At 41.4% G+C, this 23677-nt stretch overlaps 1 protein-coding gene across 1 annotated transcript; it reads left to right on the forward strand.

The window, feature by feature from the left end:
* Nucleotides 1-8215: 8215 nt before the first annotated feature.
* On the forward strand, nt 8216-17214 carry rffl (ring finger and FYVE-like domain containing E3 ubiquitin protein ligase). Its single transcript, XM_038307998.1, has 7 exons — nt 8216-8469; nt 11689-11863; nt 15901-16098; nt 16177-16419; nt 16504-16708; nt 16841-16864; nt 16944-17214. Exons 2-7 carry the CDS (start codon nt 11690-11692, stop codon nt 17129-17131), a joined length of 1032 nt encoding a protein of 343 aa, XP_038163926.1. The 5' UTR covers nt 8216-8469; nt 11689; the 3' UTR covers nt 17132-17214.
* The last annotated feature ends 6463 nt before the right edge of the window (nt 17215-23677 follow it).

The following is a 23677-nucleotide window of genomic DNA, read 5'->3' on the forward strand; positions in this document are numbered from 1 at the left end:
TCTGAATCCGTATGACCTCTGCAGGCCTTGCTGGCTGTAAGGGCTCAAACCTCCTACTGCTCTAACTATCTGCAGTAAAGGTTTAATGTTTTCTTGTTGGGTGAATCGAGCATTAATCGGTTTAACACAAGGAGCTCAACCTGCCTGTTCTTGGTAGAACATGGCTGGATTCTGTAAAATCTTGGACCTTCCTGGATGGACGGCCTGTTAAAGACCCCTAAAGCACCACTAAAACAGGAAGAACCAATTTCTCTACCAGTGAAGTGTTATCAATGGGAAAAGTTAATTAACTTTTGGTGCATAACTCACCATGCAGCGGTTAGAGGCACTGTGCTTTGAATCTGCCAGCATTAGATGATCCGGCTGGATTGACAGGGCCTGTTATATTGGGGGGGGGAGTGGGGCTATTCACCACATTGTATTGATTTATATCAGAAAACAAGACACAATGGATGAATTCTAAAAAAATATATACATATATGGATTATGTATCTATCTCAGCTCGGACTGGAAATGATTTTCAGCCCTAATACACATTGTGGATTAACCGATCAATCTTCAAGCATCACATGACAACCATCACCAAGACTTCTATAATGTGGTTTTACTGGCTTTGGTTATTAACACGGACGCGAAAGTGACTGCTGCTGCATAACATCCACACTCCACCAAAAAATATTCATAAGCCGCCTGGATATACGAAGTCTCGCCCAAATAGAACCAAAGTCTATTGATCTCTTAGGCCACAAATCTAAGGAAAACCATTTTTTACCCATAGGCGGCCATCGTAAACTGCCAGATTGGGAAACATCCCAACGTGGCAACAATGCACATAAGACGGGAACGTTAGCCTTTAGCAAAAACCCATAATGTACTGCAACATATATTATTTAGTTTCTTGCAAGGATTTTACAGTTTGAAGAAATAGAAAATTATCCATATGCCAACCGTCACAAGGATGTGCATGACAAGGAAGGGCTATATATACTGCATGCATCATTTATGGAGTTAACATTGTATTACTTCTTGAGATCCTTGAGCTGTTAACTGTCACAGGTAGGTGCTTCGGCCAGAGAGTAAAAGGACCGGTATGATTTAAGGAGGGCCGGTCCTCCAATTAGAACCGGCCTATTTAAGATTTAGTGGTCCTTAGCCCACCACAGATTACCAGTCCGAAACCTGATTTATATATATATTCACCTATGGGATGATTTAGTCACAGCAGCTTCTTGTAACCTGAAATAATCCAAATGTTCAATTTCATGGATTCCTAGCAGGGATGTGAGAACTGGTTCTGATTTGATCTGCTAGTCAGGCGCTGTGGATGAGCCTCGGTGGTCTGAGCCCAGTGAAGAGGCTGTTGCAGCGACCTCTAACCCACCGACTGTTTCGACAGGAACCATTTATTCTGACACTGATTCTAGGATAACACTTTCAGAGGAGGTCAAAATCTATGTACAAAACTGCATCAAGCCCAAAAATAACAATGCAACAGACTGGTGAAACACAAAAATACAAATACTTTTTTCACTTTATATACAAATAAAGAAGGATTATTTTAAAATGTACATTGAATTAATCATTTTAAATAAATTTTTTGTGTTTAAGGTATTCATTTTTTAGCTTATGGTATATTTACTGTAATTCTGCAGTGATTACATTCAAATTTGATTAAACAAATTTTTAAAATAAGATTTAAATATTTACAAATGAATTTAAATAATGTGACATTTAATAGTTTCATTTTACAGAGGTCAGCGCTTCATTTTATGCTATGTTTACTATAATTTTTAAATAAAATAAATACAATTTAGATAAAAACATAATGTGATTTTATCAACTTTTCAAACATATTTACTAAATGACGGTTCAATAATTTCAAGTATATATTTTATTTTTTTATTCTTTTTTATTCCACCATAAAATCTTGTATATTTACTGAAATATTTTAATTTATAAAATGACATTTAAAGTGCAGTAAATACATACAATTTTAAATACATACTTTCTTATTTACTGGGACATTCGAGGGGGTAAAGGTGTATTTTATATTCTAATCATGTATTGAATAAATAAATGTTGAGTAGTAATATTTCATGGTACATTTACAGTCATTTTTACTATTTTTACTATTTGCAAGGCTGCACTTTTAAAAAGATGAAATTGTCCAGTGAGCTGTTTCTAAAGGAAATTTATTTTTGTTTTACACTTGTGTAAACAAAATGACAAATAAAATCTATCTAAAATCTATTTATTGATTTCTGTCTTATTAATGTCTTAAGTAATTTAGTAATCATATAGTTACCTGCAATATACAGGCTATAAAATATGTCATTTGCTGAAAGATTAACCTGGACAGAGGAGTAAGTAAACCAAAACTGTACAAATAAACATTTTCCATTTAAAATGAAATATCCTCTCGTACTCGTACTCGTCGTCTCCCGCTTTATCCGGAACCGGGTCGCGGGGGCAGAAGACTAAGCAGAGACTCCCAGACTTCCCTCTCCGCAGACACCTCCTCCAGCTCTGTTGGGGGAAGCCCTAGGCGCTCCCAGGCTCCCAGGCCAGCCGAGAGACATAGTCTCTCCAGCGTGTCCTGGGCCGTCCCCTGGGCCTCCCCCCGGTGGGACATGCCTGGAACACCTCCCGAGGGAGGCGTCCAGGGGGCATCCGAAGAAGATGTCCGAGCCACCTCAACTGACTCCTCTCGATGTGGAGGAGAACCGGCTCTACACTGAGCCTCTCCCGAATGACCGAGCTCCTCACCCTATCTCTAAGGGAGAGCCCAGCCACCCTGCGGAGAAAGCTCATTTCAGCCGCTTGTATCCGGGATCTCGTTCTTTCGGTCATGATCCAAATTTCATGACCATAGGTGAGGGTAGGAACGCAGACCGACCGGTAAATTGAGAGCTTTGCCTTTTCGCTCAGCTCTCTCTTCACCAGGACAGACCGGTGCAGCGTCCGCAGTATTGCAGCAGCCGCACCGATCCGTCTATCGATCTCCCGCTCCATTCTTCCCTCACTCGTGAACAGGACCCCAAGATACTTGAACTCCTCCACTTGAGGCAAGGACTCCCCTCCAACCCGAAGGGGACATGCCACCTTTTTCCGGTCGAGAACCATGGCCTCGGATTTGGAGGAGCTGATTCTCATCCCAGCCGCTTCACACTCGGCTGCGAACCGCCCCAGCGCACGCTGTAGGTCTTGGCAGGAGGGAGCCAGCAGAACTACGTCATCCGCAAAAAGCAGGGACGAGATCCGCTGTTCCCCAAACCAGACCCCCTCCGGTCCTTGGCTGCACCTAGAAATCCTGTCCATAAAAGTTATGAACAGGACCGGTGACAGAGGGCAGCCCTGTCGGAGTCCAACATGCACCGGGAAGAGGTCCGACTTAATGCCGGCAATGCGAACCAGACTCCTGCTCCGCTTGTACAGAGAATGGATGGCCCCTAATAAAGGGCCCCCGACTCCATACTCCTGGAGCACCCCCCACAGGGCAGCACGAGGGACACGGTCGAATGCCTTCTCCAAGTCCACAAAACACATGTGGACTGGTTGGGCAAACTCCCATGAACCCTCAAGCACCCTGCAGAGGGTGTAGAGCTGGTCCACCGTTCCACGGCCAGGAAGAAAACCACACTGCTCCTCCTGCAGCCGAGGTTCGACAATCAGCCGGACTCTCCTCTCCAGCACCCTGGCATAGGCCTTTCCGGGGAGGCTGAGAAGTGTGATTCCCCGATAGTTGGAACACACCCTCCGGTCCCCCTTCTTGTGGAGGGGAACCACCACCCCAGTCTGCCAATCCAGGGGAACTGTCCCCGACCTCCACGCGATGTTGAAGAGACGTGTCAACCATGACAGCCCGACAACATCCAGAGCTCTGAGATACTCAGGACGGATCTCATCCACCCCCAAAGCCTTGCCACCGTGGAGTTTTTTGACTACCTCGGTGACTTCAGCCCGGGTGATGGACGAACCCAGCCCCAAGCACCTCGTCTCTTCTTCCCCCACGGAAGGCATGTCTGTCGGGTTGAGGAGATCCTCAAAGTATTCCTTCCACCGCCCGACAATATCCTCCTTCAAGGTCAGCAGCTCCCCGCACCCACTAAAAACAGTGTTAGTGAAGCACTGCTTTCCCCTCCGGAGGCGCCGGATGGTTTGCCAGAATCGCTTTGAGGCCAACCGATAGTCTTTTTCCATGGCCTCTCCGAACTCCTCCCAGGCCCGAGATTTTGCCTCTGCAACCGCCCGGGCCGCGACACGTTTGGCCTCACAGTACCTGCTTGCTGCTTCAGGAGTCCCACAAGCCAGCCAGGCTCGATAGGACTCCTTCTTCAGCTTGACGGCATCCCTTACTATCGGTGTCCACCACCGGGTTCGGGGATTGCCACCACGACAGGCACCGCAAACCTTACGGCCACAGCTACGGGCAGCCGCATCGACAATAGAGGCAGAGAACACAGCCCATTCGGACTCCATGTCTCCAACCTCCCTCGGAACCTGAGAGAAGCTCTCCCGGAGGTGGGAGTTGAACACGTCTCTGACCGAGGGCTCCACCAGACGTTCCCAGCAGACCCTCACTACACGTTTGGGCCTGCCGAGTCTTTCAGGCTTCCTCCTCTTCCAGCGTATCCAACTCACCACCAGGTGGTGGTCGGCGGACAGCTCCGCCCCTCTCTTCACCCGAGTGTCCAAGACATGCGGCCGAAGATCAGAAGATACGACTACAAAGTCGATCATCGACCTTCGGCCTAGGGTGTCCTGGTGCCAAGTGCACCGATGAAATATCCTTTCTTCATAAATACACTACATCTTGAATTCTAGTTTCAGCTTCACCTGGTTCTGACCAAAGTCCATCCGTCCATTTTCTGTGACACTTATCCCTGCTGGGGTGGTGAGGGGTGCTGGTGCCTCTCCCAAGCTGTCAGTGGATGAGAGGCGGGCTCCACCGTGGACAGGTCGCCAGTCCATCGCAGGGCAACACAGAGACAAACACAACAAACAACCATTCACACTGCAAAAAATCTAAATCTAAATAAGTCATTTTTTCTTAAAATAAGTGCAGTTGTTCTTGAATTGAGAAACTAAAAGAGACATTTTGCCAATGGAACAAGACAATTTACACTTAAAATAAGAAAACACAATTGCATTGTCTTATTTCAAGTGCATATTACCTAATTATCTTATTTTAAGACTAAAAATACTCATTCCATTGGCAAACTATCTCATTTACCTGCTCAAATTAAGGGTAAATACACTTAATTTAAGAAATTTTTTACTTATTTCTAGATCGTTTTTGCAGTGCACACTGCAAAAAAATCAAAATCTAGATAAGTAATTTTTTCTTAAAATAAGTGCACTTGTTCTTGAATTGAGGAAGTTAGTAAGAAACCCTGCCAATGGAACAAGACAATTTACACCTAAATAAGAAAACACAATTGTATTGTTGTATTTCAAGTGCATATTATCTAGTTATCTTATTTTAAGAGTAAAAATACTCATTCCATTGGCAAACCATCTCATTTACCTACTCAAATTAAGAGTAAATGCACTTAATTTAAGAAATATTTACTTATTTTTAGATCGTTTTCCCACTGCACTCACACTAAGGAGAATTTAGAGAAGCTGATTAACCTAGCAGTCATGTTTTTGGACTGTGGTAGGAAGCCGGAGTACCCAGAGAGAACCCATGCTTGCACAGGTAGAAAATCCAAACACGCAGAAGGACCCGGGGCCGGGATTCGAACCTGAAACCTGCAAGGCAGCAGTGCTACCCTCTGTGACACTATGCAGCCCACACCAAAGTTACCAAAAACAAATTTGAAACGCCCAAAAAAGCATAAATTGAATCAGCTGCTGTTCTTTAACCATTTGGAGGGCGTACCCTGATATATAAAGCGTTGAAAGCCTTATTGTGGCAGGTTGAGCCACAGACGTTCCAAGAACACGACATGATGAAAAAAGGTTAAACATGCAAAAAAAATATTAATAGTATTAGGCCCCGTCCACACGAAGACGAACCCTGGCCTAAACGCACAAATTTTTCACCAAACCAGCCTCTCGTCCACACGAAGCCGGCGTTTCGGGGGTCTGTAAACGATCATTTTTTTATTCACCCTTCAGAGTGGGAAGATTCTGAAACGCCGTATTCGTGTTTCCATCTTTACACCCTAACCGCATTTTTTTTTTACATGCATGCGTCATAGCGTCGCCTCTAAACACGCAAGCGTGACACATCACAACAACAATGGCGCCGTTGCTGCTAATGCTACTCACCCTGCTGTCGGGCTGGTCGGGCTTACAACAGAATCTTCTTCTGGATTATCTCCAGGAAGAACAGAGCAATATCGACCACATAGTTCAGCACCTGAATTTGACTTAACCACGAAAATAGACCCGCAGGGCAACCATGTATAAATATTAGTGCGCATGCCCAACATTTCGCTTATTTTTGCTTTGGCACCACAGCGCCACTTACAGGCCTGGCATACATTTTGCAGCGTTTTCATGCATTTGTGTGGACGCTCACATTTATTTTACGTCTCCGTCTTTACGGCAAACGTTTTGGAAAATATCAGCGTTTCGTGTTCGTTTTGACTTCGTGTGGACGGGGCCTTAGGCATCTTTTGGCTACATGATTATTAATAATAATCCATTAGTTGTAAAAGTAGTGAACTAGTTAACCACTTAGCAAAACAGCTGTTAGTTTATCTATCTCTCAAAGTAAAGGCTGACATAAGATTAGAGCCAGGAAGAGTTTTATCACCACATGCATTCTGATTTTGCTATATGTAGTGAGGACCATGTGTTGACCTCCCCCTTTATTGTCAGTTATTTTTAACCCTTTCTATGCTCAAACTCTGACAGCAGCCATTAACCTAACCATTACCAATTCATACCTCGCCTTAAACCAAACTCAATGCACACCTTAGCCCTAAACTTTAGCCTTTGCAAAAAAGCTCTAGAAGACCAGGAAATTGTCCTCACTGTGATGCCAAGACAGGGAACACAAACAGACACGCTGGAGGTGGGAAATAAAGATGGAACATGAAAGTTTTCAGGTTTTTATCAGATTTTATGTGTGTGCATTAGTTGGGATAATTTAATTCAGGTTATGAGTTTTTATATACAGATTAATTTAAAATGTGAAATAAATGTTGAAATTTTTTTCTCTTTTACAGGGTTACTTAATTATTATATCATCTCCATTTCTACTGCATTAATATAGAAATCATTATACATACAAAAAAAAAACAATAATTGTTTCTTTGGGGCCCTCTAGTTACCCTTGGGCCCTAAGCAGTCACACCATTGGCCCATGCTGAGGGCCTTGCTTTAATATGTGTCGTTATGTTTCTGGGGTTTTATCCATGGTTCTGGTGTGGAGGCCCAGTCCATTTCATCCAGGCAGATTTCTTCTATATAAAACTGAATTCTAACAACCATACCATGCATGTTGCTTTAGACTAGACTATATTAATTAGGCTATGTATGCTTCCAAAAAAAAAAAAAAAATCCACCAGCCCCCTTCTTTTTAGTATCAAATATGCGCCCTTTTGACACCACTGCACATTTGTTACTTTAGTAGAAGTATAGATACTGCAGTTTAAAAACACTCTGGTAAAAGTTTAAGTATCAACTTGACCTCTTTACTCAAGTAAAAGTGAAAAAGTATGTGCTCCAAAAACTACAGAGAAACTACAAATGCGTTATATGACTCATCCGATTTTACTCGTTTTCAGTAGATGTGGATGAAGCTAATGATCTACATTGGATGGCACAAATAAAATAAATATTTATGAGCATTAAACCGAAGCCAAGATTAACGAGTAACGTCTGTTTTATAAATGTTTTTATAAAACATTTAAATAAATGTTTTTTTTTATAAAATATTTATAAATGTTTTTGTAAATGTAAGGAATAGAAAGTACAGATACTTGTGTGAAAATGTAATGAGTGGGAAGAAAAATAATCACTGGAGTAAAGTATAGATACCAAAAAAGTGTACTTAAGTACTTCGTTACTTGACACCTCTGCAAATGTGTGTACTTTTGACATCACTGGTGCACATTATTGCCTGGCCCCCCTTATTAAAATGTTCTGGCTACGCCTCTGTCTGGATCTGATGAAAACTTGAGAACCTTTAATATTCTGTCTTTATTTCCCACCTCTAGTGAGTCGATCTGCACAGGGGTGTGTGCTCGTATAAGTGTGAGTGTGTGGGTGTGAGTGAGTGAGTGTGTGTTGGTGTATGGGTGAGTGTGTGGTTATAAAAACTCTTCCTGGTTCACTTCTTATCTTCGTCTTTACTTTGACTTTATCCCCCTGCTCCTCCATGTTGAAACCTCGTCATATTAACTTGTTAACCGGTTAGTAGCCTGAGGGCTCAGCCTGCTGCTAGTTAACCAACAGTAACTCATCGCTAAGTTAGCCTTTGAGTCTTAGCGGTGGCTCTCCTGCCTCTAACAGGTAAGCAGGTCGGTTAAACTTGTCGGTTGTGTTTCTAACGGCTAACCAGGTAAGTTTAAACTGGTTGGAAGCCGAACCGGATCTGGTTTCTTTGTTGTTTTAAGTTAGTTTTTCTATTTTTCGCCGTTTAGAAACTTGTAGAATTAGCCTGGTGTTAGCCCGACTAGCCTGCTAGCAGGCTGGGGTACTTTCCAGACTCTACAGCCGGACTCGGTTAACCAAAGGCTCGATTCAACACTTCTTTCTGTTTTTTCATTACGTTTGCTAAACTAAAACACTAACTCTGGTTACATTTTATTAAATATAGGATAAACTATCATTCGGCCTAAGTAAAACTGATTAGAGAAAAACTAATAGTTGTGTCCTAATTAAAGTGTCCTAACTTGGCAGAATTGAAGTTCAGGTAGATGTCTGTAATTACAGTTGAGTAATAATCATATTTAATTAAATGTCTGTCCGAACTTTTCCAAAAAAGTGTTTGAAATTGATTATATTTACTCTAAAAAAAAAGAATGTAGTTAGATATTTGGTGTAAAATAAATAAAAAAATGAAAGTAAAAGTTTTTTTTTTTCTGTGGTTCGGTGTGACGTCATCTGTAAACAAACCCAGTTTGTGGTGAAATTGTCTGGTTTTGATTTTAATAACAGCAGAAGTTCCAGCCAACAAATAAGTCAAATGGAAATTCCTGCAAAGTCCCAAATTCATAAATCTTTAATATTTATTTTTTTGGTCTGATAATCCTGCCAGATGAAACATGATACCACACTGGGAAAACGATCTAGAAAGAAGTAAATATTTCTTAAATAAAGTGTATTTATCCTTAATTTGAGTAGGTAGGTGATTTGCCAGTGGAATGAGTATTTTTACGCTTAAAATACGATAATTAGATAAAATGCACTTGAAAAGAAATAAGACAATGAGAGGCAAAATCTTTTAGCTCCTCAATTCAAGGTTAAATGTGCTTATTTTAAAGTACTTATTTAGAGTTTGATTTTTTTCCCCAGTGCAGATTGACCGGTCATGAAATATAAAAGGAAAACATGTTGAGTAAGGAAATATTAAGGGAGCCATTTGATATCTACTATTGTCATGTGTAAAAATTGTGTATGGTACAATCTTTGTGTTTACTGAGGAGATAAAGGTATTTTAGCCACAGTAAACACGGCGCTATTAATTGAAGTAAAATCTTTTATCTGTCATAAATGATTTGGATTCTAATTGAGTCCAAAGTCCGATCCCAATCCTCCTCTGAAGCAAACGTCTTCTCTGTAGTCTTTTAAAATGCTTTGGATCAATTTCTTTTCTTAACTTTATTGAACTAAATGGTCGCACAAATGTAGACCTTGAAAAATGTATAAGAATAACATAGTATTGAAGAGTTAAAAGATAAACAATAAAATACTGTAAAGTGTTTTAACAATATAAAACTGTGCACATGGAGAATAAATAATTGATATACATCTATGGACATTTTTACAGTAATCGATATTTTAAAATAGACAAAATAGAAATGACAGCAGCATGTTATTTAACTGACTAAGGTTTATATCATTATATTTGCTTTTATTTTTTCATGACCCTGGTGGTTGGTACATTTATTCTACTCTGGATTGTCATCTTTGTTTACTTTACCATAAAGTGTTTTTTAAATTTTTTTTTTAAAGAAACAGTTTTGAAAAGTTCTGTATTCATTCCATTCCTGCTTTGTTTGTCAACTGTCATGGTTGCTAAGCGACAGAGCATACGGCGGTAAAAGCCGCTGAAGAGTAGACCTGTTTGAATTCACAGCCAAAACTCTTCCAATCTCCTTATTTTCATGGACTTCGAAGGATCCAGTCCAGGGAGACTGCGTCCTTGGAGGATAGCCCATGAATTCGAACAGAGCCCTCTGTCTGACAAACACATTTGGATTCCTTTTATTTTGCCGAATCCTTAAAAAAAAGAAAGAAAAAAAAAAGAAAACTTTTGAGACATATGCTAAGATTATCTCGGCAACAAAATTTTTTCCTCAAAGATCAACAATGGGATTATGTTAATGCTGGCATGCCCAAAGTCGGTCATCATTAATAGCTGATTAACAGGCTTTTGCTGAACTGCAATCAGCTGTGCTAAAGCAGGGAAACCTCTAAAACCTGCAGGACAGCGGCCCTCGTGCCTGTCTTAAATGTCTGTGTATCCATTATCCTCTGATTAAGCTAAACAAGAAAAATGAAGACTTAAAATCTATCCAGGCAAAAAGTGAAAGCCACATCTTTAAAGGATATTTCATCAGAGGGGACCTGAAAGCTGCCTCTTCCTCTCTGCTTCATGTGACAAAGTCTCTGTTGAAATGCTGGAATTACTGAGATGAAACGGAACAAACAGAAAAAATCAGAGGAAGCTAGCCGAAGCTCGGTCACTAAAGCTGGGTATCTTCAGCTTACATCTCAGATCGTCTTCTTGCACCCAGCGAAAGCTGCATTCAACAGAGTCGGAGACAATAAAATAATTTAAATTAAAGCAAAAATAATAAGAGCCAAGGATGCCATCAGGGAGAATAAACAGAAAGAATAACCTTTAAAATGTTACTGAAAAAGCAAACGGGTCGGGTCCGAGTGAACTTCTGTCTGTAAAACATGGCAGATCTTCCTCATGATCTGTACCACTGAAAAGTATGAAAAAGTTCTGGATGTTTAATTAGACCTAGAGGTGTTTAACGAGGTGCTGCTTCATTTGTGTTCTGAATGTCACTATAGCAACAGGGCAAGATCAAATGGTTATCAATCAGTTTAGTTAAGACGGCAGTGTTATATGCTGAGTAATTTCGTTCTGCTTGTTTGCTATTTTTAAGCAACTTTGGATCCAAGTATTAACTTAATTTTAAATGTATGGAATGAATTTTCAGGACTTGATTTGTAACATTGCTTCCTGCTATGGTGTGAATTTTGTTCCATTATTATTGCTGAAAGCAAAGAATATGTTTTGTAAATAGTAATTTGAAACTGTTGCTATCCAGAAAGGAAACTCCGAAAAAAAAGAGTAATTTTAAGTTTTCTCAGATTTTAGTTATAGTTTTAGACCATTTATCTGAATGTTATTTTTTTTTGTCAGTATTTCTATTGGCTGTTTACAGAAGGATTTGGAGGGTCTGGATTTTTAGAACATTTGTGTTTAACAGCTTTATGCTGAATTACCTGAGTGCTGAATTAGAGGAACAGTTTTTCATGTGTTGTCTTCAGGATGTTTGCATCCTGCTGTAACTGGCTCTGCATGGACTCCACTGACGTGGACGCGTCACAAGACAGAAGACATCAGTCCTACACCAACTCTGCCTTCAGCTCCCAGCCGTCTCCTCCTCCGCCTGAACATACCTGTAAGGCCTGTGGTGGCGCCTTCGACACAAACGCCAGGAAGGTAACTCCGCTCACCTGCTGCAGGCCTTTATGCCCTTGAAGCAGATGATGATGGCGCCATTTAGTCAACATTAAATGTACAAATACAGTCAGATACTGACTGAATAAGGACACTGAATCTTTATTCTGTAAAAAAGGGGGAAAAAAAAAAGCTGAAGTGATGATCCGATGTTCTGTGGGAGAGTTCTAGGAGACTGATTTTCCACCCACAGGTTTTCATGTGTTCTGGTCCTGCTTGTTGGAGGGAGTTAAAATATTTAGTTTATTTATGCACAATGATTCTTTACTAATTTAGTTTTTAAAAACAAACTGAAATTCAGAACTTAAAAGGTTGGTTCCATCCACTTTAAAGTCAGGTAAATCCATTTCAAACCAGTCTTTCTCAAACAGTGGTACACCAGCGCCCTCTGGTGGTATGCAGGGAAAAAACCCAAGGCATTTTTTTACCATTCATTTCTGACACGCTTAATCCAGCTGTCTACTGGCGAGAGACGGGGTCCACCCTGGACAGGTTGCCAGTCCATTGCAGGGAAACACAGAGACAAATGGGACAAACAACCATTCACACACACTCACACCTACGGAGAATTTAAAGAAGCCAATTAACCTAACAGTCATGTTTCTGGACTGTGGGAGGAAGCCGGAGTACCCGGAGAGTACCCACGAATGCTCAGGGAGAACATGCAAACTCCATGCAGAAGGAGTTTGGCATACGAACCTGAACCTGGAAAAAGTGAAATATTAACACTAAAATTGTGTTTGATTAAAAATGAAAAGATTTGTTTCATGTGTGATGGTCTGATTTGATAAGATTTCACTATATTTCAGTATAACATAAATCATCTCAGGGTTTCCGCGGGTCATTGAAAATCATTAAAAGTCATTCACATATTATGGGATCTTTTTAAATTAAGGCCTTAATTGGCATTAAAATTTATTAAATGCGTTTATTGAGGCATTTAAAATACTTTATTTAAAAAAAATAAAAACGATTTCATCAGATATATTATCTCACAATATATATATATATATATATATATATATATATATATATATATATATATATATACACACACTCGCACTCACCGGCCACTTTATTAGGTACCCCATGCTGGTAACGGGTTGGACCCCCTTTTGCCTTCAGAACTGCCTCAATTCTTGGTGGCATAGATTCAACAAGGTGCTGGAAGCATTCCTCAGGGAGTTTGGTCCATATTGACATGATGGCATCACACAGTTGCTGCAGATTTGTCGGCTGCACATCCATGATGCGAATCTCCCGTTCCACCACATCCCAAAGATGCTCTATTGGATTGAGATCTGGTGACTGTGGAGGCCATTTGAGTACAGTGAACTCATTGTCATGTTCAAGAAACCAGCCTGAGATGATTCCAGCTTTATGACATGGCGCATTATCCTGCTGAAAGTAGCCATCAGAAGTTGGGTACATTGTGGTCATAAAGGGATGGACATGGTCAGCAACAATACTCAGGTAGGCTGTGGCGTTGCAACGATGCTCAATTGGTACCAAGGGGCCCAAAGAGTGCCAAGAAAATATTCCCCACACCATGACACCACCACCACCAGCCTGAACCGTTGATACAAGGCCGGATGGATCCATGCTTTCATGTTGTAGACGCCAAATTCTGACCCTACCATCCGAATGTCGCAGCACAAATCGAGACTCATCAGACCAGGCAACGTTTTTCCAATCTTCTACTGTCCAATTTCAATGAGCTTGTGCAAATTGTAGCCTCAATTTCCTGTTCTTAGCTGGAAGGAGTGGCACCCGGTGTGGTCTTCTGCTGCTGTAGCCCATCTGCCTCAAAGTTCGACGTACTGAGCGTTCAGAGATGCTCTTCTGCCCACCTTGGTTGTAACGGGTGGTTATTTGAGTCACTGTTGCCCTTCTATCAGCTCGAACCAGTCTGGCCATTCTCCTCTGACCTCTGGCATCAACAAGGCATTTCCGCCCACAGAACTGCCGCTCACTGGATGTTTTTTCTTTTTCGGACCATTCTCTGTAAACCCTAGAGATGGTTGTGCGTGAAAATCCCAGTAGATCAGCAGTTTCTGAAATACTCAGACCAGCCCTTCTGGCACCAACAATCATGCCACGTTCAAAGTCACTCAAATCACCTTTCTTCCCCATACTGATGCTCGGTTTGAACTGCAGGAGATTGTCTTGACCATGTCTACGAGCGCGCCTTGGGTGCTTGTGGATGGTATTAAAATGATTTCTAAGAGCATTAAATTAGAGTCACTCCTTCCTGTATTAACCCTAAAACATTAGGAAAATGCAAAAAATAAAAGATTAAGTAAAATATTTTTTACTTAATTATTTTATTGGACAATCATCAAAACTTTTGACGCAGAGGGGAACTCATGATAACACAAAATGCCCAAAGGGGAACACAAATCAAAAATTATTGGGAAACACTGCTCTAAATATAATTAGGGCTGCAACTAAAGATTATTTTGAAAATCGATGAATCGGACACAAAATATTTTTTTTATATTAACCGCTTTATTCCAAAATAAACATTTTAGACAGAACAAACAAGCACACAAGTACAGGTTTCTCATTAACTGTACTGGTGCAATATGAAAAATAAATGTTTGTGTTAAAACTACGCAAACTTACATGAGAAATGTAGCTGTACATCCACAAAATATAGGGTACTTTGTTTTATAAAGCGCAAAAAGAGACAGGCATTTTTGTTTTTTAAAGCCCCTAAGGGGTTCAAACAATAGGTCCCCCCATTTCAACAAATGAGGTTTTTTTAGACTAGAAGAGTTCTGCCTTTTAAGACAGGAAAGTATAGCAGTTAAAGTTGCTACTTGAGAAAATACTGAACCATAGAGATAAAAATAGCCCTGTGATTCAAATTATAAATTGTATTTGGAATAAAAATGAGAGAACTAGGGGTGCTAAAAAAACACATCCTCCAAAGACAGATATTTACATGGGAATGTGGCAGATAATTAATTGACATATTACTGATCTTGCTGGATTTTATTCTGCTTTACTTCCATAAATTGCAGGATCTTCTTTACTTTATCTTTGCCAGAAGATTTAAACTTTAAAAGCCTTGCCCTCATAATTTGCAAATGAATTTATTTATAAAGAAAATATAAACGCTGCTTAAGCTTATTCAAATGAAATTAAAAGTAAAATAAGAAGCCAACCTTATCACTGTCTGTAACCTACTAACAAGCTAAGGAAAGCATCAGATGAGCTACCTGAGAAACTAACTTACGTTTCCCCTCTTTAAAATGAAACAAACATGGTTACTCATCCTGCTGATCAGCTATCTTCACTGCCATTGAAGGCTCCAACGTGTTTTCTTTTCAGGTGCTGCGTCATAACAGTGGTGCTTCCGTGCCATGTTCATTTGTTTTTACAAAAGTTGCATGTTACGACTTTTTTCACTTTACAAAGCGCAGGCTATTTTAATTATTGTGATCAATTTGCGCCGTCAATCCCGGGGCATGCGCGCTTCATTTGCAGTCTGGACGCTGAGGGTAAACTCCTCACTAAAATCCTGCGGCTCTGACTGCCGTGCTGAGAGGGATTCTTGTGGGAGAGGGAGAAAGGCGTTGGGATGGGGGAGGCGCCCCACGGCAGCAGCTGCCGCTGGAGGACAAGAGTAGGAACGATACATGCTTTCACGTAAGAGTCTCCAAAAGCCGCCAGTGACACCGTAAAAAGTCGCCAGATTTGTCGCTAGTCGCTTTTTAAAAAAATAGTCGCTGGAGGGGTCTGAAAAGTCGCTGAGTTGGCAACACTGCAACTGCGGCGCTGACTCGCTCCGCCATATTTTTTTTTTTCTTCCCCGGGACGACGGCGGCGGCGGATGACGCATTAATCGCGCGACACAACTAATCGATGATTAAATTCGTTGCCAACGCTTTTAAAAGTCGATTTTTATCGATTTTATCGATTCGTTGTTGCAGCCCTAAATATAATAATAAAATATATATATATATATATATATATAATATAGTATTCTGTCTGCCCCCTCCCCTGTGTCCCAGCATGTGTGTGTGGACTGTAAGAAGAACTACTGCAGCCATTGCTCCGCCCAGCAGGGGCTGCGGCCCCGCCTCTGTCACACCTGTCAGCGTTTCTATGGGAACCTGCTGGAGCGGGCGGAGCTGATGAAGCTGAAGGTGAAGGAGCTGAGGGACTACCTGCACCTGCATGAGGTCTCCACTCACCTGTGCAGAGAGAAGGTGACAGTGAGAACCAATCAGAGAGAAGCTCTGCCCCAGTTTCAGCTTCCAGTTTAACCAGTGTTTTCTGTCCTTCAGGAGGAGCTGGTGGAGCTGGTCCTGAGTCAGCAGTCCTCACCGTCCGGTAGCTCCGGCCCCGACATCCAGATATCTGACCTTCCCACCGTGACCTCTGACCCTGCTGACCAGGCGCCTCGGATCTCGGTCTCTGACACGTCTTCTGATGGATCGATCCCTTCCCCGCCCACTCCAGAGCCTGAAGCCCCGCCCCCAACTTCAGACACCGCCCAGTCTGACCCTGAGCTGGAGGAGGATGACCCGGTAAGGCCTTTTGATGGTATTGGATCTTTTCTCTTGTTCTGTTTCAGCTGACTGACCTGTCCCTTCCCCACATACGCGTTTCAGGCCTGGGACGCGGAGGAGGCCCCCGTCTCCGGGCGCAGGGCCTCGCTGTCGGACCTGAACTGCGTTGACGACATCGAGGAGCTCAGCGTCCGGCAGCTGAAGGAGATTCTGGCCCGGAACTTTGTGGACTACAAAGGCTGCTGTGAGAAGTGGGAGCTGATGGAGAGGGTGACCCGGCTGTACCAGGACCAGCAGAACCTGCTGGGTGAGTAACAGCAACCCGTTACAACATTGCTCCATTCTGATACCAACTGAGTGTGTTTAAACAGGAAGTGGTTGATCAGCGGTCGCTGAATCTGATTGGATGTTTGATGATGTCACTGCTTTTCTGTTTCAGCGGCCAACTTTGTGAATGCTACTGGTGAGTTTTTTTTTTTCTGACTGTCGGATGAAACGGATTTTGGGGGTCGTTTCCTTACGCTGTCCTCTTGGTACCGCAGGTGGCGGTGGCGGGCCGGCGCCGGGCGTGGAGGAGAACCTCTGTAAGATCTGCATGGACTCTCCCATCGACTGCGTCCTTCTGGAGTGCGGTCACATGGTCACTTGCACCAAGTGCGGGAAGCGGATGAGCGAGTGTCCCATCTGCCGGCAGTATGTCATCCGCGCCGTGCACGTCTTCCGGTCCTGAACCGGTACCGGTCTTCATCTCTTCCTCCGCAGAACCAAGCGCCTTTTAAAACAATAAATCAGAGCCAGTTCCTCCCGAAGAGATTCATGATTTCATCCTCTTTCCTCTGCTACGATTGAAGATGTCGGTACGACTGACTCCGTCAGATCGGACCTCCAGCCTTTGGCGCTGCTGTGGTAGCCCAAATGGACCCGGACCCGTTTGCAGGATCAGGAGCAGGGCTCCTAAAGCTGCTCGGACTCTTCATTTTGCCTTAACCTGAATATAGACTGAGCAGGTGGTCTCTGCCGGGTTCTGGAGTCGTTCAGGTTACTTTAACGGTCAGAACACCGTTTAGTTTCCATGTTTCTGGGTTCTGCCTTCCAAGTGCCTTTTTAGGGAAGCATCTCTACATTCCAGCTTTAACTGTGCTGTTCGGAGAAGGCCCATTTAGCTGCATTGTTTTGGTATCACTGGGGGTCGGTTAGCCTTTGTTACCATTACTTTTCCTACACCTCCATGAGTGTAGGAGTTATTAGTGATTCATTGAGAGCTTATCTAAATACCCAAAAAGACGCCATAGAGCTTTAGGTAAACCCCCCCCTTAAAAACGGTCACAAATAGTTGGGCAATACCTGAATGCTTCAGGATTTTCTTCCATTTTCTAGTTCTTCTTCAATCGCAGTTTAAAATAGAGAATTCTTTTTTTCATTTTTTAATTTGTTGCAGGAAGTTCATATTCTGGGAAATTTTCAGAAACTTTTCTGATTTGAACTTTTTTTAATCATATTTCTCCCAACAGTTTTACTGTCCAATCAGAGCCCAGAGTGTAGACACGGATAGCCGCATTCACAGCAAAGAGTTTTTTTCTCCTTGGTGCTCGGAATATGTCCCATATAAGGTTCTGACATTTGGATTACTCTGATACTCCTGGAGCTTCTCACACACTGACAGCTTCAACTCTAGTTTCTCTGTGATGAAGAGAGTGGTGCTGTGGGCTTCTCGTCTTGCCTGGGGTAGGAGGAAATCGCCATGGCAACCATTCTCTGCTCCTAAAAGTCTCTTCTGTAATAAAAGGACTGGAACCAGCTGGATACCAGGTGCGCTGTGTAGCCCTGCCCCCAGCTTCAGATGACTGGTTCAGCTACAGGATGAAAGGCTGCTTTTCACATTTTAAGCTCATGTTTTTAGTTGGAGGAAAATCCAAAGCAGGGTCTGTCTTTTATGTATTTATAATTAATAAATTAGATTTAATGTATTTTTTCTGGAGATACAGTGAAGTGTCCTACGCCTAGAGTCTAACCTCTTACATCTGATAGGGAATTATTGGGGAGAAAGGGAAAAACGACAGCTGGTCACTAGAGAACAGGATCACTGCACGGCCAGCAGGGGGCAGCAGAGACTGCCGAGCCTGTGGGCAGAGATTACTACAGGAGTTCAAAGGGAATAAAGTGATGATTTCTGGGAAGGTTGAGGCTGTGTTCTGTCAGATCAGCATACTCCATCAGACCAGCATACCCATAGTCAATACATATGCGCAAGATGTCAGTCAGATTTGCGTTTATCCCTTTAGTTTTGTTCGAAAAATAGACTTAAAACTACCTAAACAGGCGTGTATCACTTTAGTCAAGTCCAAAAAAACTATTTAAGGTCAGAAAAAAAACAAAAAAAAACACACGCACACACCAAAAAGTAAGCAATTAAATTATTTTTTTCTTTTTGAGGTAGTTTAAAGTTTATTTTTCATACAACAATAAAGGGATAAACAAAAAAGATAATCTAAAGGATAAACAGGTATTGACTATGGGTATGCTGGTCTGACTGGGTATGCTCATCTGACAGAACAACAGATCAGCAGTTTCTTTCTGCTCCGGATCTTTAGGAACCAAGAGATTCTGCTGAATGTTTGTTTAAATCTAACAGTTGATTTTATGATGTTTACCAGCAGCATGTGTGAAGTTTTTTTTCTTCTGTTTGCACTAAAACCTGTTGATGCTTTAACACTTAAAGCTTTTTCTTTGGGTTTAACATTTTTTTTGTTGTTGTTGTTTTTTTGTGTGAATATTCTGGATTTTCTTTGTGAGGTGTGTTTTTTTTTTTTTTTGATCTATTGTTTCTGCCTGCTGGGATGGATCAGCTCAGGTCATTAATCTGTGGTATGGCAGATGAACTGATCTTGGCACCAAGTGTGTGGCCCCGATGCACAGGTTTGAAACCTCCTCAGATACTCTAAATGTAGCTGGAAACTATATGAATTCCATATTTTGATTTTTCTGGAATCAGTGAAAGAGATTTTAGTTAATGGAGAGAGCTCTGAATAAATTTCTAATGAAACTGAACAAAATGAACACTGTCTCTTTTATGCATTTACACCTGGATCCAGAATGAGTCTGTTGGGAGCCTCTGCAACACCAAGCTGTTATTTTAAAACCCCTATCATCTGATTCACTGTCCAAAGCATATTTTTTTTATTCCCTTATTTTCCACGGATGGAGATGGAGGATAATACTGATCAAAGATACACAAATAACAGTATACTCTGGCGTTGTGGTCATAGAAGAGTTTAGCATAATAGTTAAATAGCAGTTCACCCGCTTTGTCACTAGATGGCAGCCACAGTCTCTATTAGTGATTGCTTAGATCTGATTATTTTCTGTTTCAGGTTTATTGAGTTTTTCAGATTAACCGAATTAAAAAACAAAATCTAGAATAAACATTTGAGTTTAAAACTATAGTTTGATATGAAATAGATACCATTCCTACTGGAATTCGGTAACTGCTGAAGTTCTGGCAGCTTTCCTGCCATTTTATGGACTGCTAGCACTGTTAGCTTTAAGGTGATGTAAGTAAACCACATTTGGTTACAGAACAAACGCATTAAAACTACGCTGGTTAAGATTCCCAGTCATCCAGGTCATAGTCATTCCAAAAAATGTTTAAAAAAAACACTCCACTGGACTTTGTTTCCAAGTTTGAAGACGTTTCGCTTCCCATCCAGGAAGCTTTTCCTATTCAAAATGTCAGAAATAGTGTTGAGTTCGAGGCTTTATACCATAGCCCAACAATGCCTTGTTATTATTTTTGTTTAGAAAATGTGCTAATTGAAACTGACGACGTTTCCACCCCTTTGGTATGGGGATCATTTGGCTTCTTTTGTTAGCCTGCAATGCCCCATACCTGTCTATGTCTCTGCAAGGGGGGCGTTAAAGGGGATTGTTGGTCTAGCTGAAAAGGTGAGGTCTTTTTTTTTTTTTTCCTGCAAGGGGTTGGGTTGCGATGATAGCAGGAAGGGCTATATATATATATATATATATATATATATATATATATATATATATATATATATACATACAGGTGCTGGTCATAAAATTAGAATATCATGAAAAAGTAGATTGATTTCAGTAATTCCATTTAAAAAGTGAAACTTGTATATTATATTCATACATTACATACAAACTCATATATTTCAGATGTTTATTTTGTTTAATTTTGATGATTACAAATGACAACAAATGAAAATCTCAAATTCATCATATCAGAAAATTAGAATATTACTGAAGACCAATAAAAACAAAGGATTTATAGAAATGTTGGCCAACTGAAAAGTATGAACATGAAAAGTATGAGCATGTACAGCACTCAGTATTTAGTTGGGCCTCCTTTGGCCTGTATTACTGCAGCAATGCGGCGTGGCATGGAGTCGATCAATCTGTGGCACTGCTCAGGTGTTATGATAGCCCAGGTTGCTCTAATAGTGGCTTTTAGCTCTTCTGAATTGTTGGGTCTGGTGTATTGCATCTTCTTCTTCACAATACCCCATAGATTTTCTATGGGGTTAAGGTCAGGAGAGTTTGCTGGCCAATTAAGAACAGGGATACCATGGTCCTTCAACCAGGTACTGGTAGCTTTGGCACTGTGTGCAGGTGCCAAGTCCTGTTGGAAAATGAAATCTGCATCTCCAAAAAGTTGGTCAGCTGCAGGAAGCATGAAGTGCTCTAAAACTTCCTGGTATGTGGCTGCGTTGACCCTGGACCTCAGAAAACACAATGGACCAACACAATGGACTTCAAGCAACGTGGATGAAGTGCCTCTCTTCTTTTCCTCCAGACTCTGGGACCTTGATTTCCAAAGGAAATGCAAAATTTACTTTCATCAGAGAACATGACTTTGGACCACTCACCAGCAGTCCAGTCCTGTTTCTCTTTAGCCCAGGCAAGACGCTTCTGACGCTGTCTGTGGTTCAAGAGTGGCTTGACACAAGGAATGCGACAGCAGAAACCCATGTCTTTCATACGTCTGTGTGTGGTGGTTCTTGAAGCACTCACTCCAGCTGCAGTCCACTCTTTGTGAATCTCCCCCACATTTTTGAATGGGTTTTGTTTCACAATCCTCTCCAGGGTGCGGTTATCTCTCTTGCTTGTACACTTTTTTCGACCACATCTTTTCCTTCCCTTCGCCTCTCTATTAATGTGCTTGGACACTGAGCTCTGTGAACAGCCAGCCTCTTTAGCGATGACCTTTTGTGTCTTGCCCTCCTTGTGCAAGGTGTCGATGGTCGTCTTTTGGACAACTGTCAAGTCAGCAGTCTTCCCCATGATTGTGTAGCCTATAGAACTAGACTGAAAGACCATTTAAAGGCTTTTGCAGGTGGTTTGAGTTAATTAGCTGATTAGAGTGTGGCACCAGGGGCCATCAATTTTGAACCTTTTCACAATATTCTAATTTTCTGATATGATGAATTTGAGATTTTCATTTGTTGTCATTTGTAATCACCAAAATTAAACAAAATAAACATCTGAAATATATGAGTTTGTATGTAATGTATGAATATAATATACAAGTTTCACTTTTTAAATGGAATTACTGAAATCAATCTACTTTTTCATGATATTCTAATTTTATGACCAGCACCTGTATATATACACTCACCGGCCACTTTATTAGGTACACCTGTCCAACTGCTCGTTAACACTTAATTTCTAAGCAGCCAATCACATGGCGGCAACTCAGTGCATTTAGGCATGTAGACATGATCAAGACAATCTCCTGCAGTTCAAACCGAGCATCAGTATGGGGAAGAAAGATGATTTGAGTGACTTTGATTGTGGCATGATTGTTGGTGCCAGAAGGGCTGGTCTGAGTATTTCAGAAACTGCTGATCTACTGGGATTTTCACGCACAACCATCTCTAGGGTGTACAGAGAATGGTCCGAAAAAGAAAAAACATCCAGTGAGCGGCAGTTCTGTGGGCGGAAATGCCTTGTTGATGCCAGAGGTCAGAGGAGAATTGCCAGACTGGTTCGAGCTGATAGAAGGGCAACAGTGACTCAAATAACCACCCATTAATACCAAGGTGGGCAGAAGACCATCTCTGAACGCACAGTACGTCGAACTTTGAGGCAGATGGGCTACAGCAGCAGAAGACCACACCGGGTGCCACTCCTTTCAGCTAAGAACAGGAAACTGAGGCTACAATTTGCACAAGCTCATCGAAATTGGACAATAGAAGATTGGAAAAACGTTGCCTGGTCTGATGAGTCTGATGGCGTCTTCAACATGAAAGCATGGATCCATCCTGCCTTGTATCAACGGTTCAGGCTGGTGGTGGTGGTGTCATGGTGTGGGGAATATTTTCTTGGCACTCTTTGGGCCCCTTGGTACCAATTGAGCATCTTTGCAACGCCACAGCCTACCTGAGTGTTGTTGCTGACCATGTCCATCCCTTTATGACCACAATGTACCCAACTTCTGATGGCTACTTTCAGCAGGATAATGCGCCATGTCATAAAGCTGGAATCATCTCAGACTGGTTTCTTGAACATGACAATGAGTTCACTGTACTCAAATGGCCTCCACAGTCACCAGATCTCAATCCAATAGAGCATCTTTGGGATGTGGTGGAACGGGAGATTCGCATCATGGATGTGCAGCCGATAAATCTGCAGCAACTGTGTGATGCCATCATGTCAATATGGACCAAACTCCCTGAGGAATGCTTCCAGCACCTTGTTGAATCTATGCCACAATATATAGGGTTAGTATATATAGGGTTAGGGTTACTGAGATCCAACTGGAAAAATGCAAATGCATGAAACAGACTGTTTTCATGCATTTGTTCATTATGACATTTTTTTCTGCATGCAGTTAATTAAAAGAGAACATTAGAATATACATCAGAAAACCAATTTCAGACATAAATGTGGACTTAATAAAAGTTTGAGCATGCTTGAATATTATCTTTAAAATGTATCCATCCCTCTTCTTGCTCCTTCTTTTCATTAATTTTCAACTTTAAACATTCAGCTCTTCTCTTTTTGCCTTTATAAGGATTTGATCTGTGCTTCCCTAATGATCAGATTTCACTTCAGTCATTCAAGCTTACATTATCTTGTTACATAAAAAAAAATATTCTGGTAATTCTATTAGTTTACTTTTATTTTTATTTCTTTGTATTTATTGTATTATCTTACTGTTATATATTTTTCAGATTTATTTTTTTTAGTTTTTTTTTTAACTTTCATTAATGGTGGGTTTCTCGATAGAACAAAAGGAGTGATTTGTCATCAC

Source organism: Cyprinodon tularosa, unplaced genomic scaffold (assembly GCF_016077235.1).
Source record: "Cyprinodon tularosa strain WSP-4 unplaced genomic scaffold, ASM1607723v1 ctg627, whole genome shotgun sequence".
Classification (NCBI taxonomy): domain Eukaryota; kingdom Metazoa; phylum Chordata; class Actinopteri; order Cyprinodontiformes; family Cyprinodontidae; genus Cyprinodon; species Cyprinodon tularosa.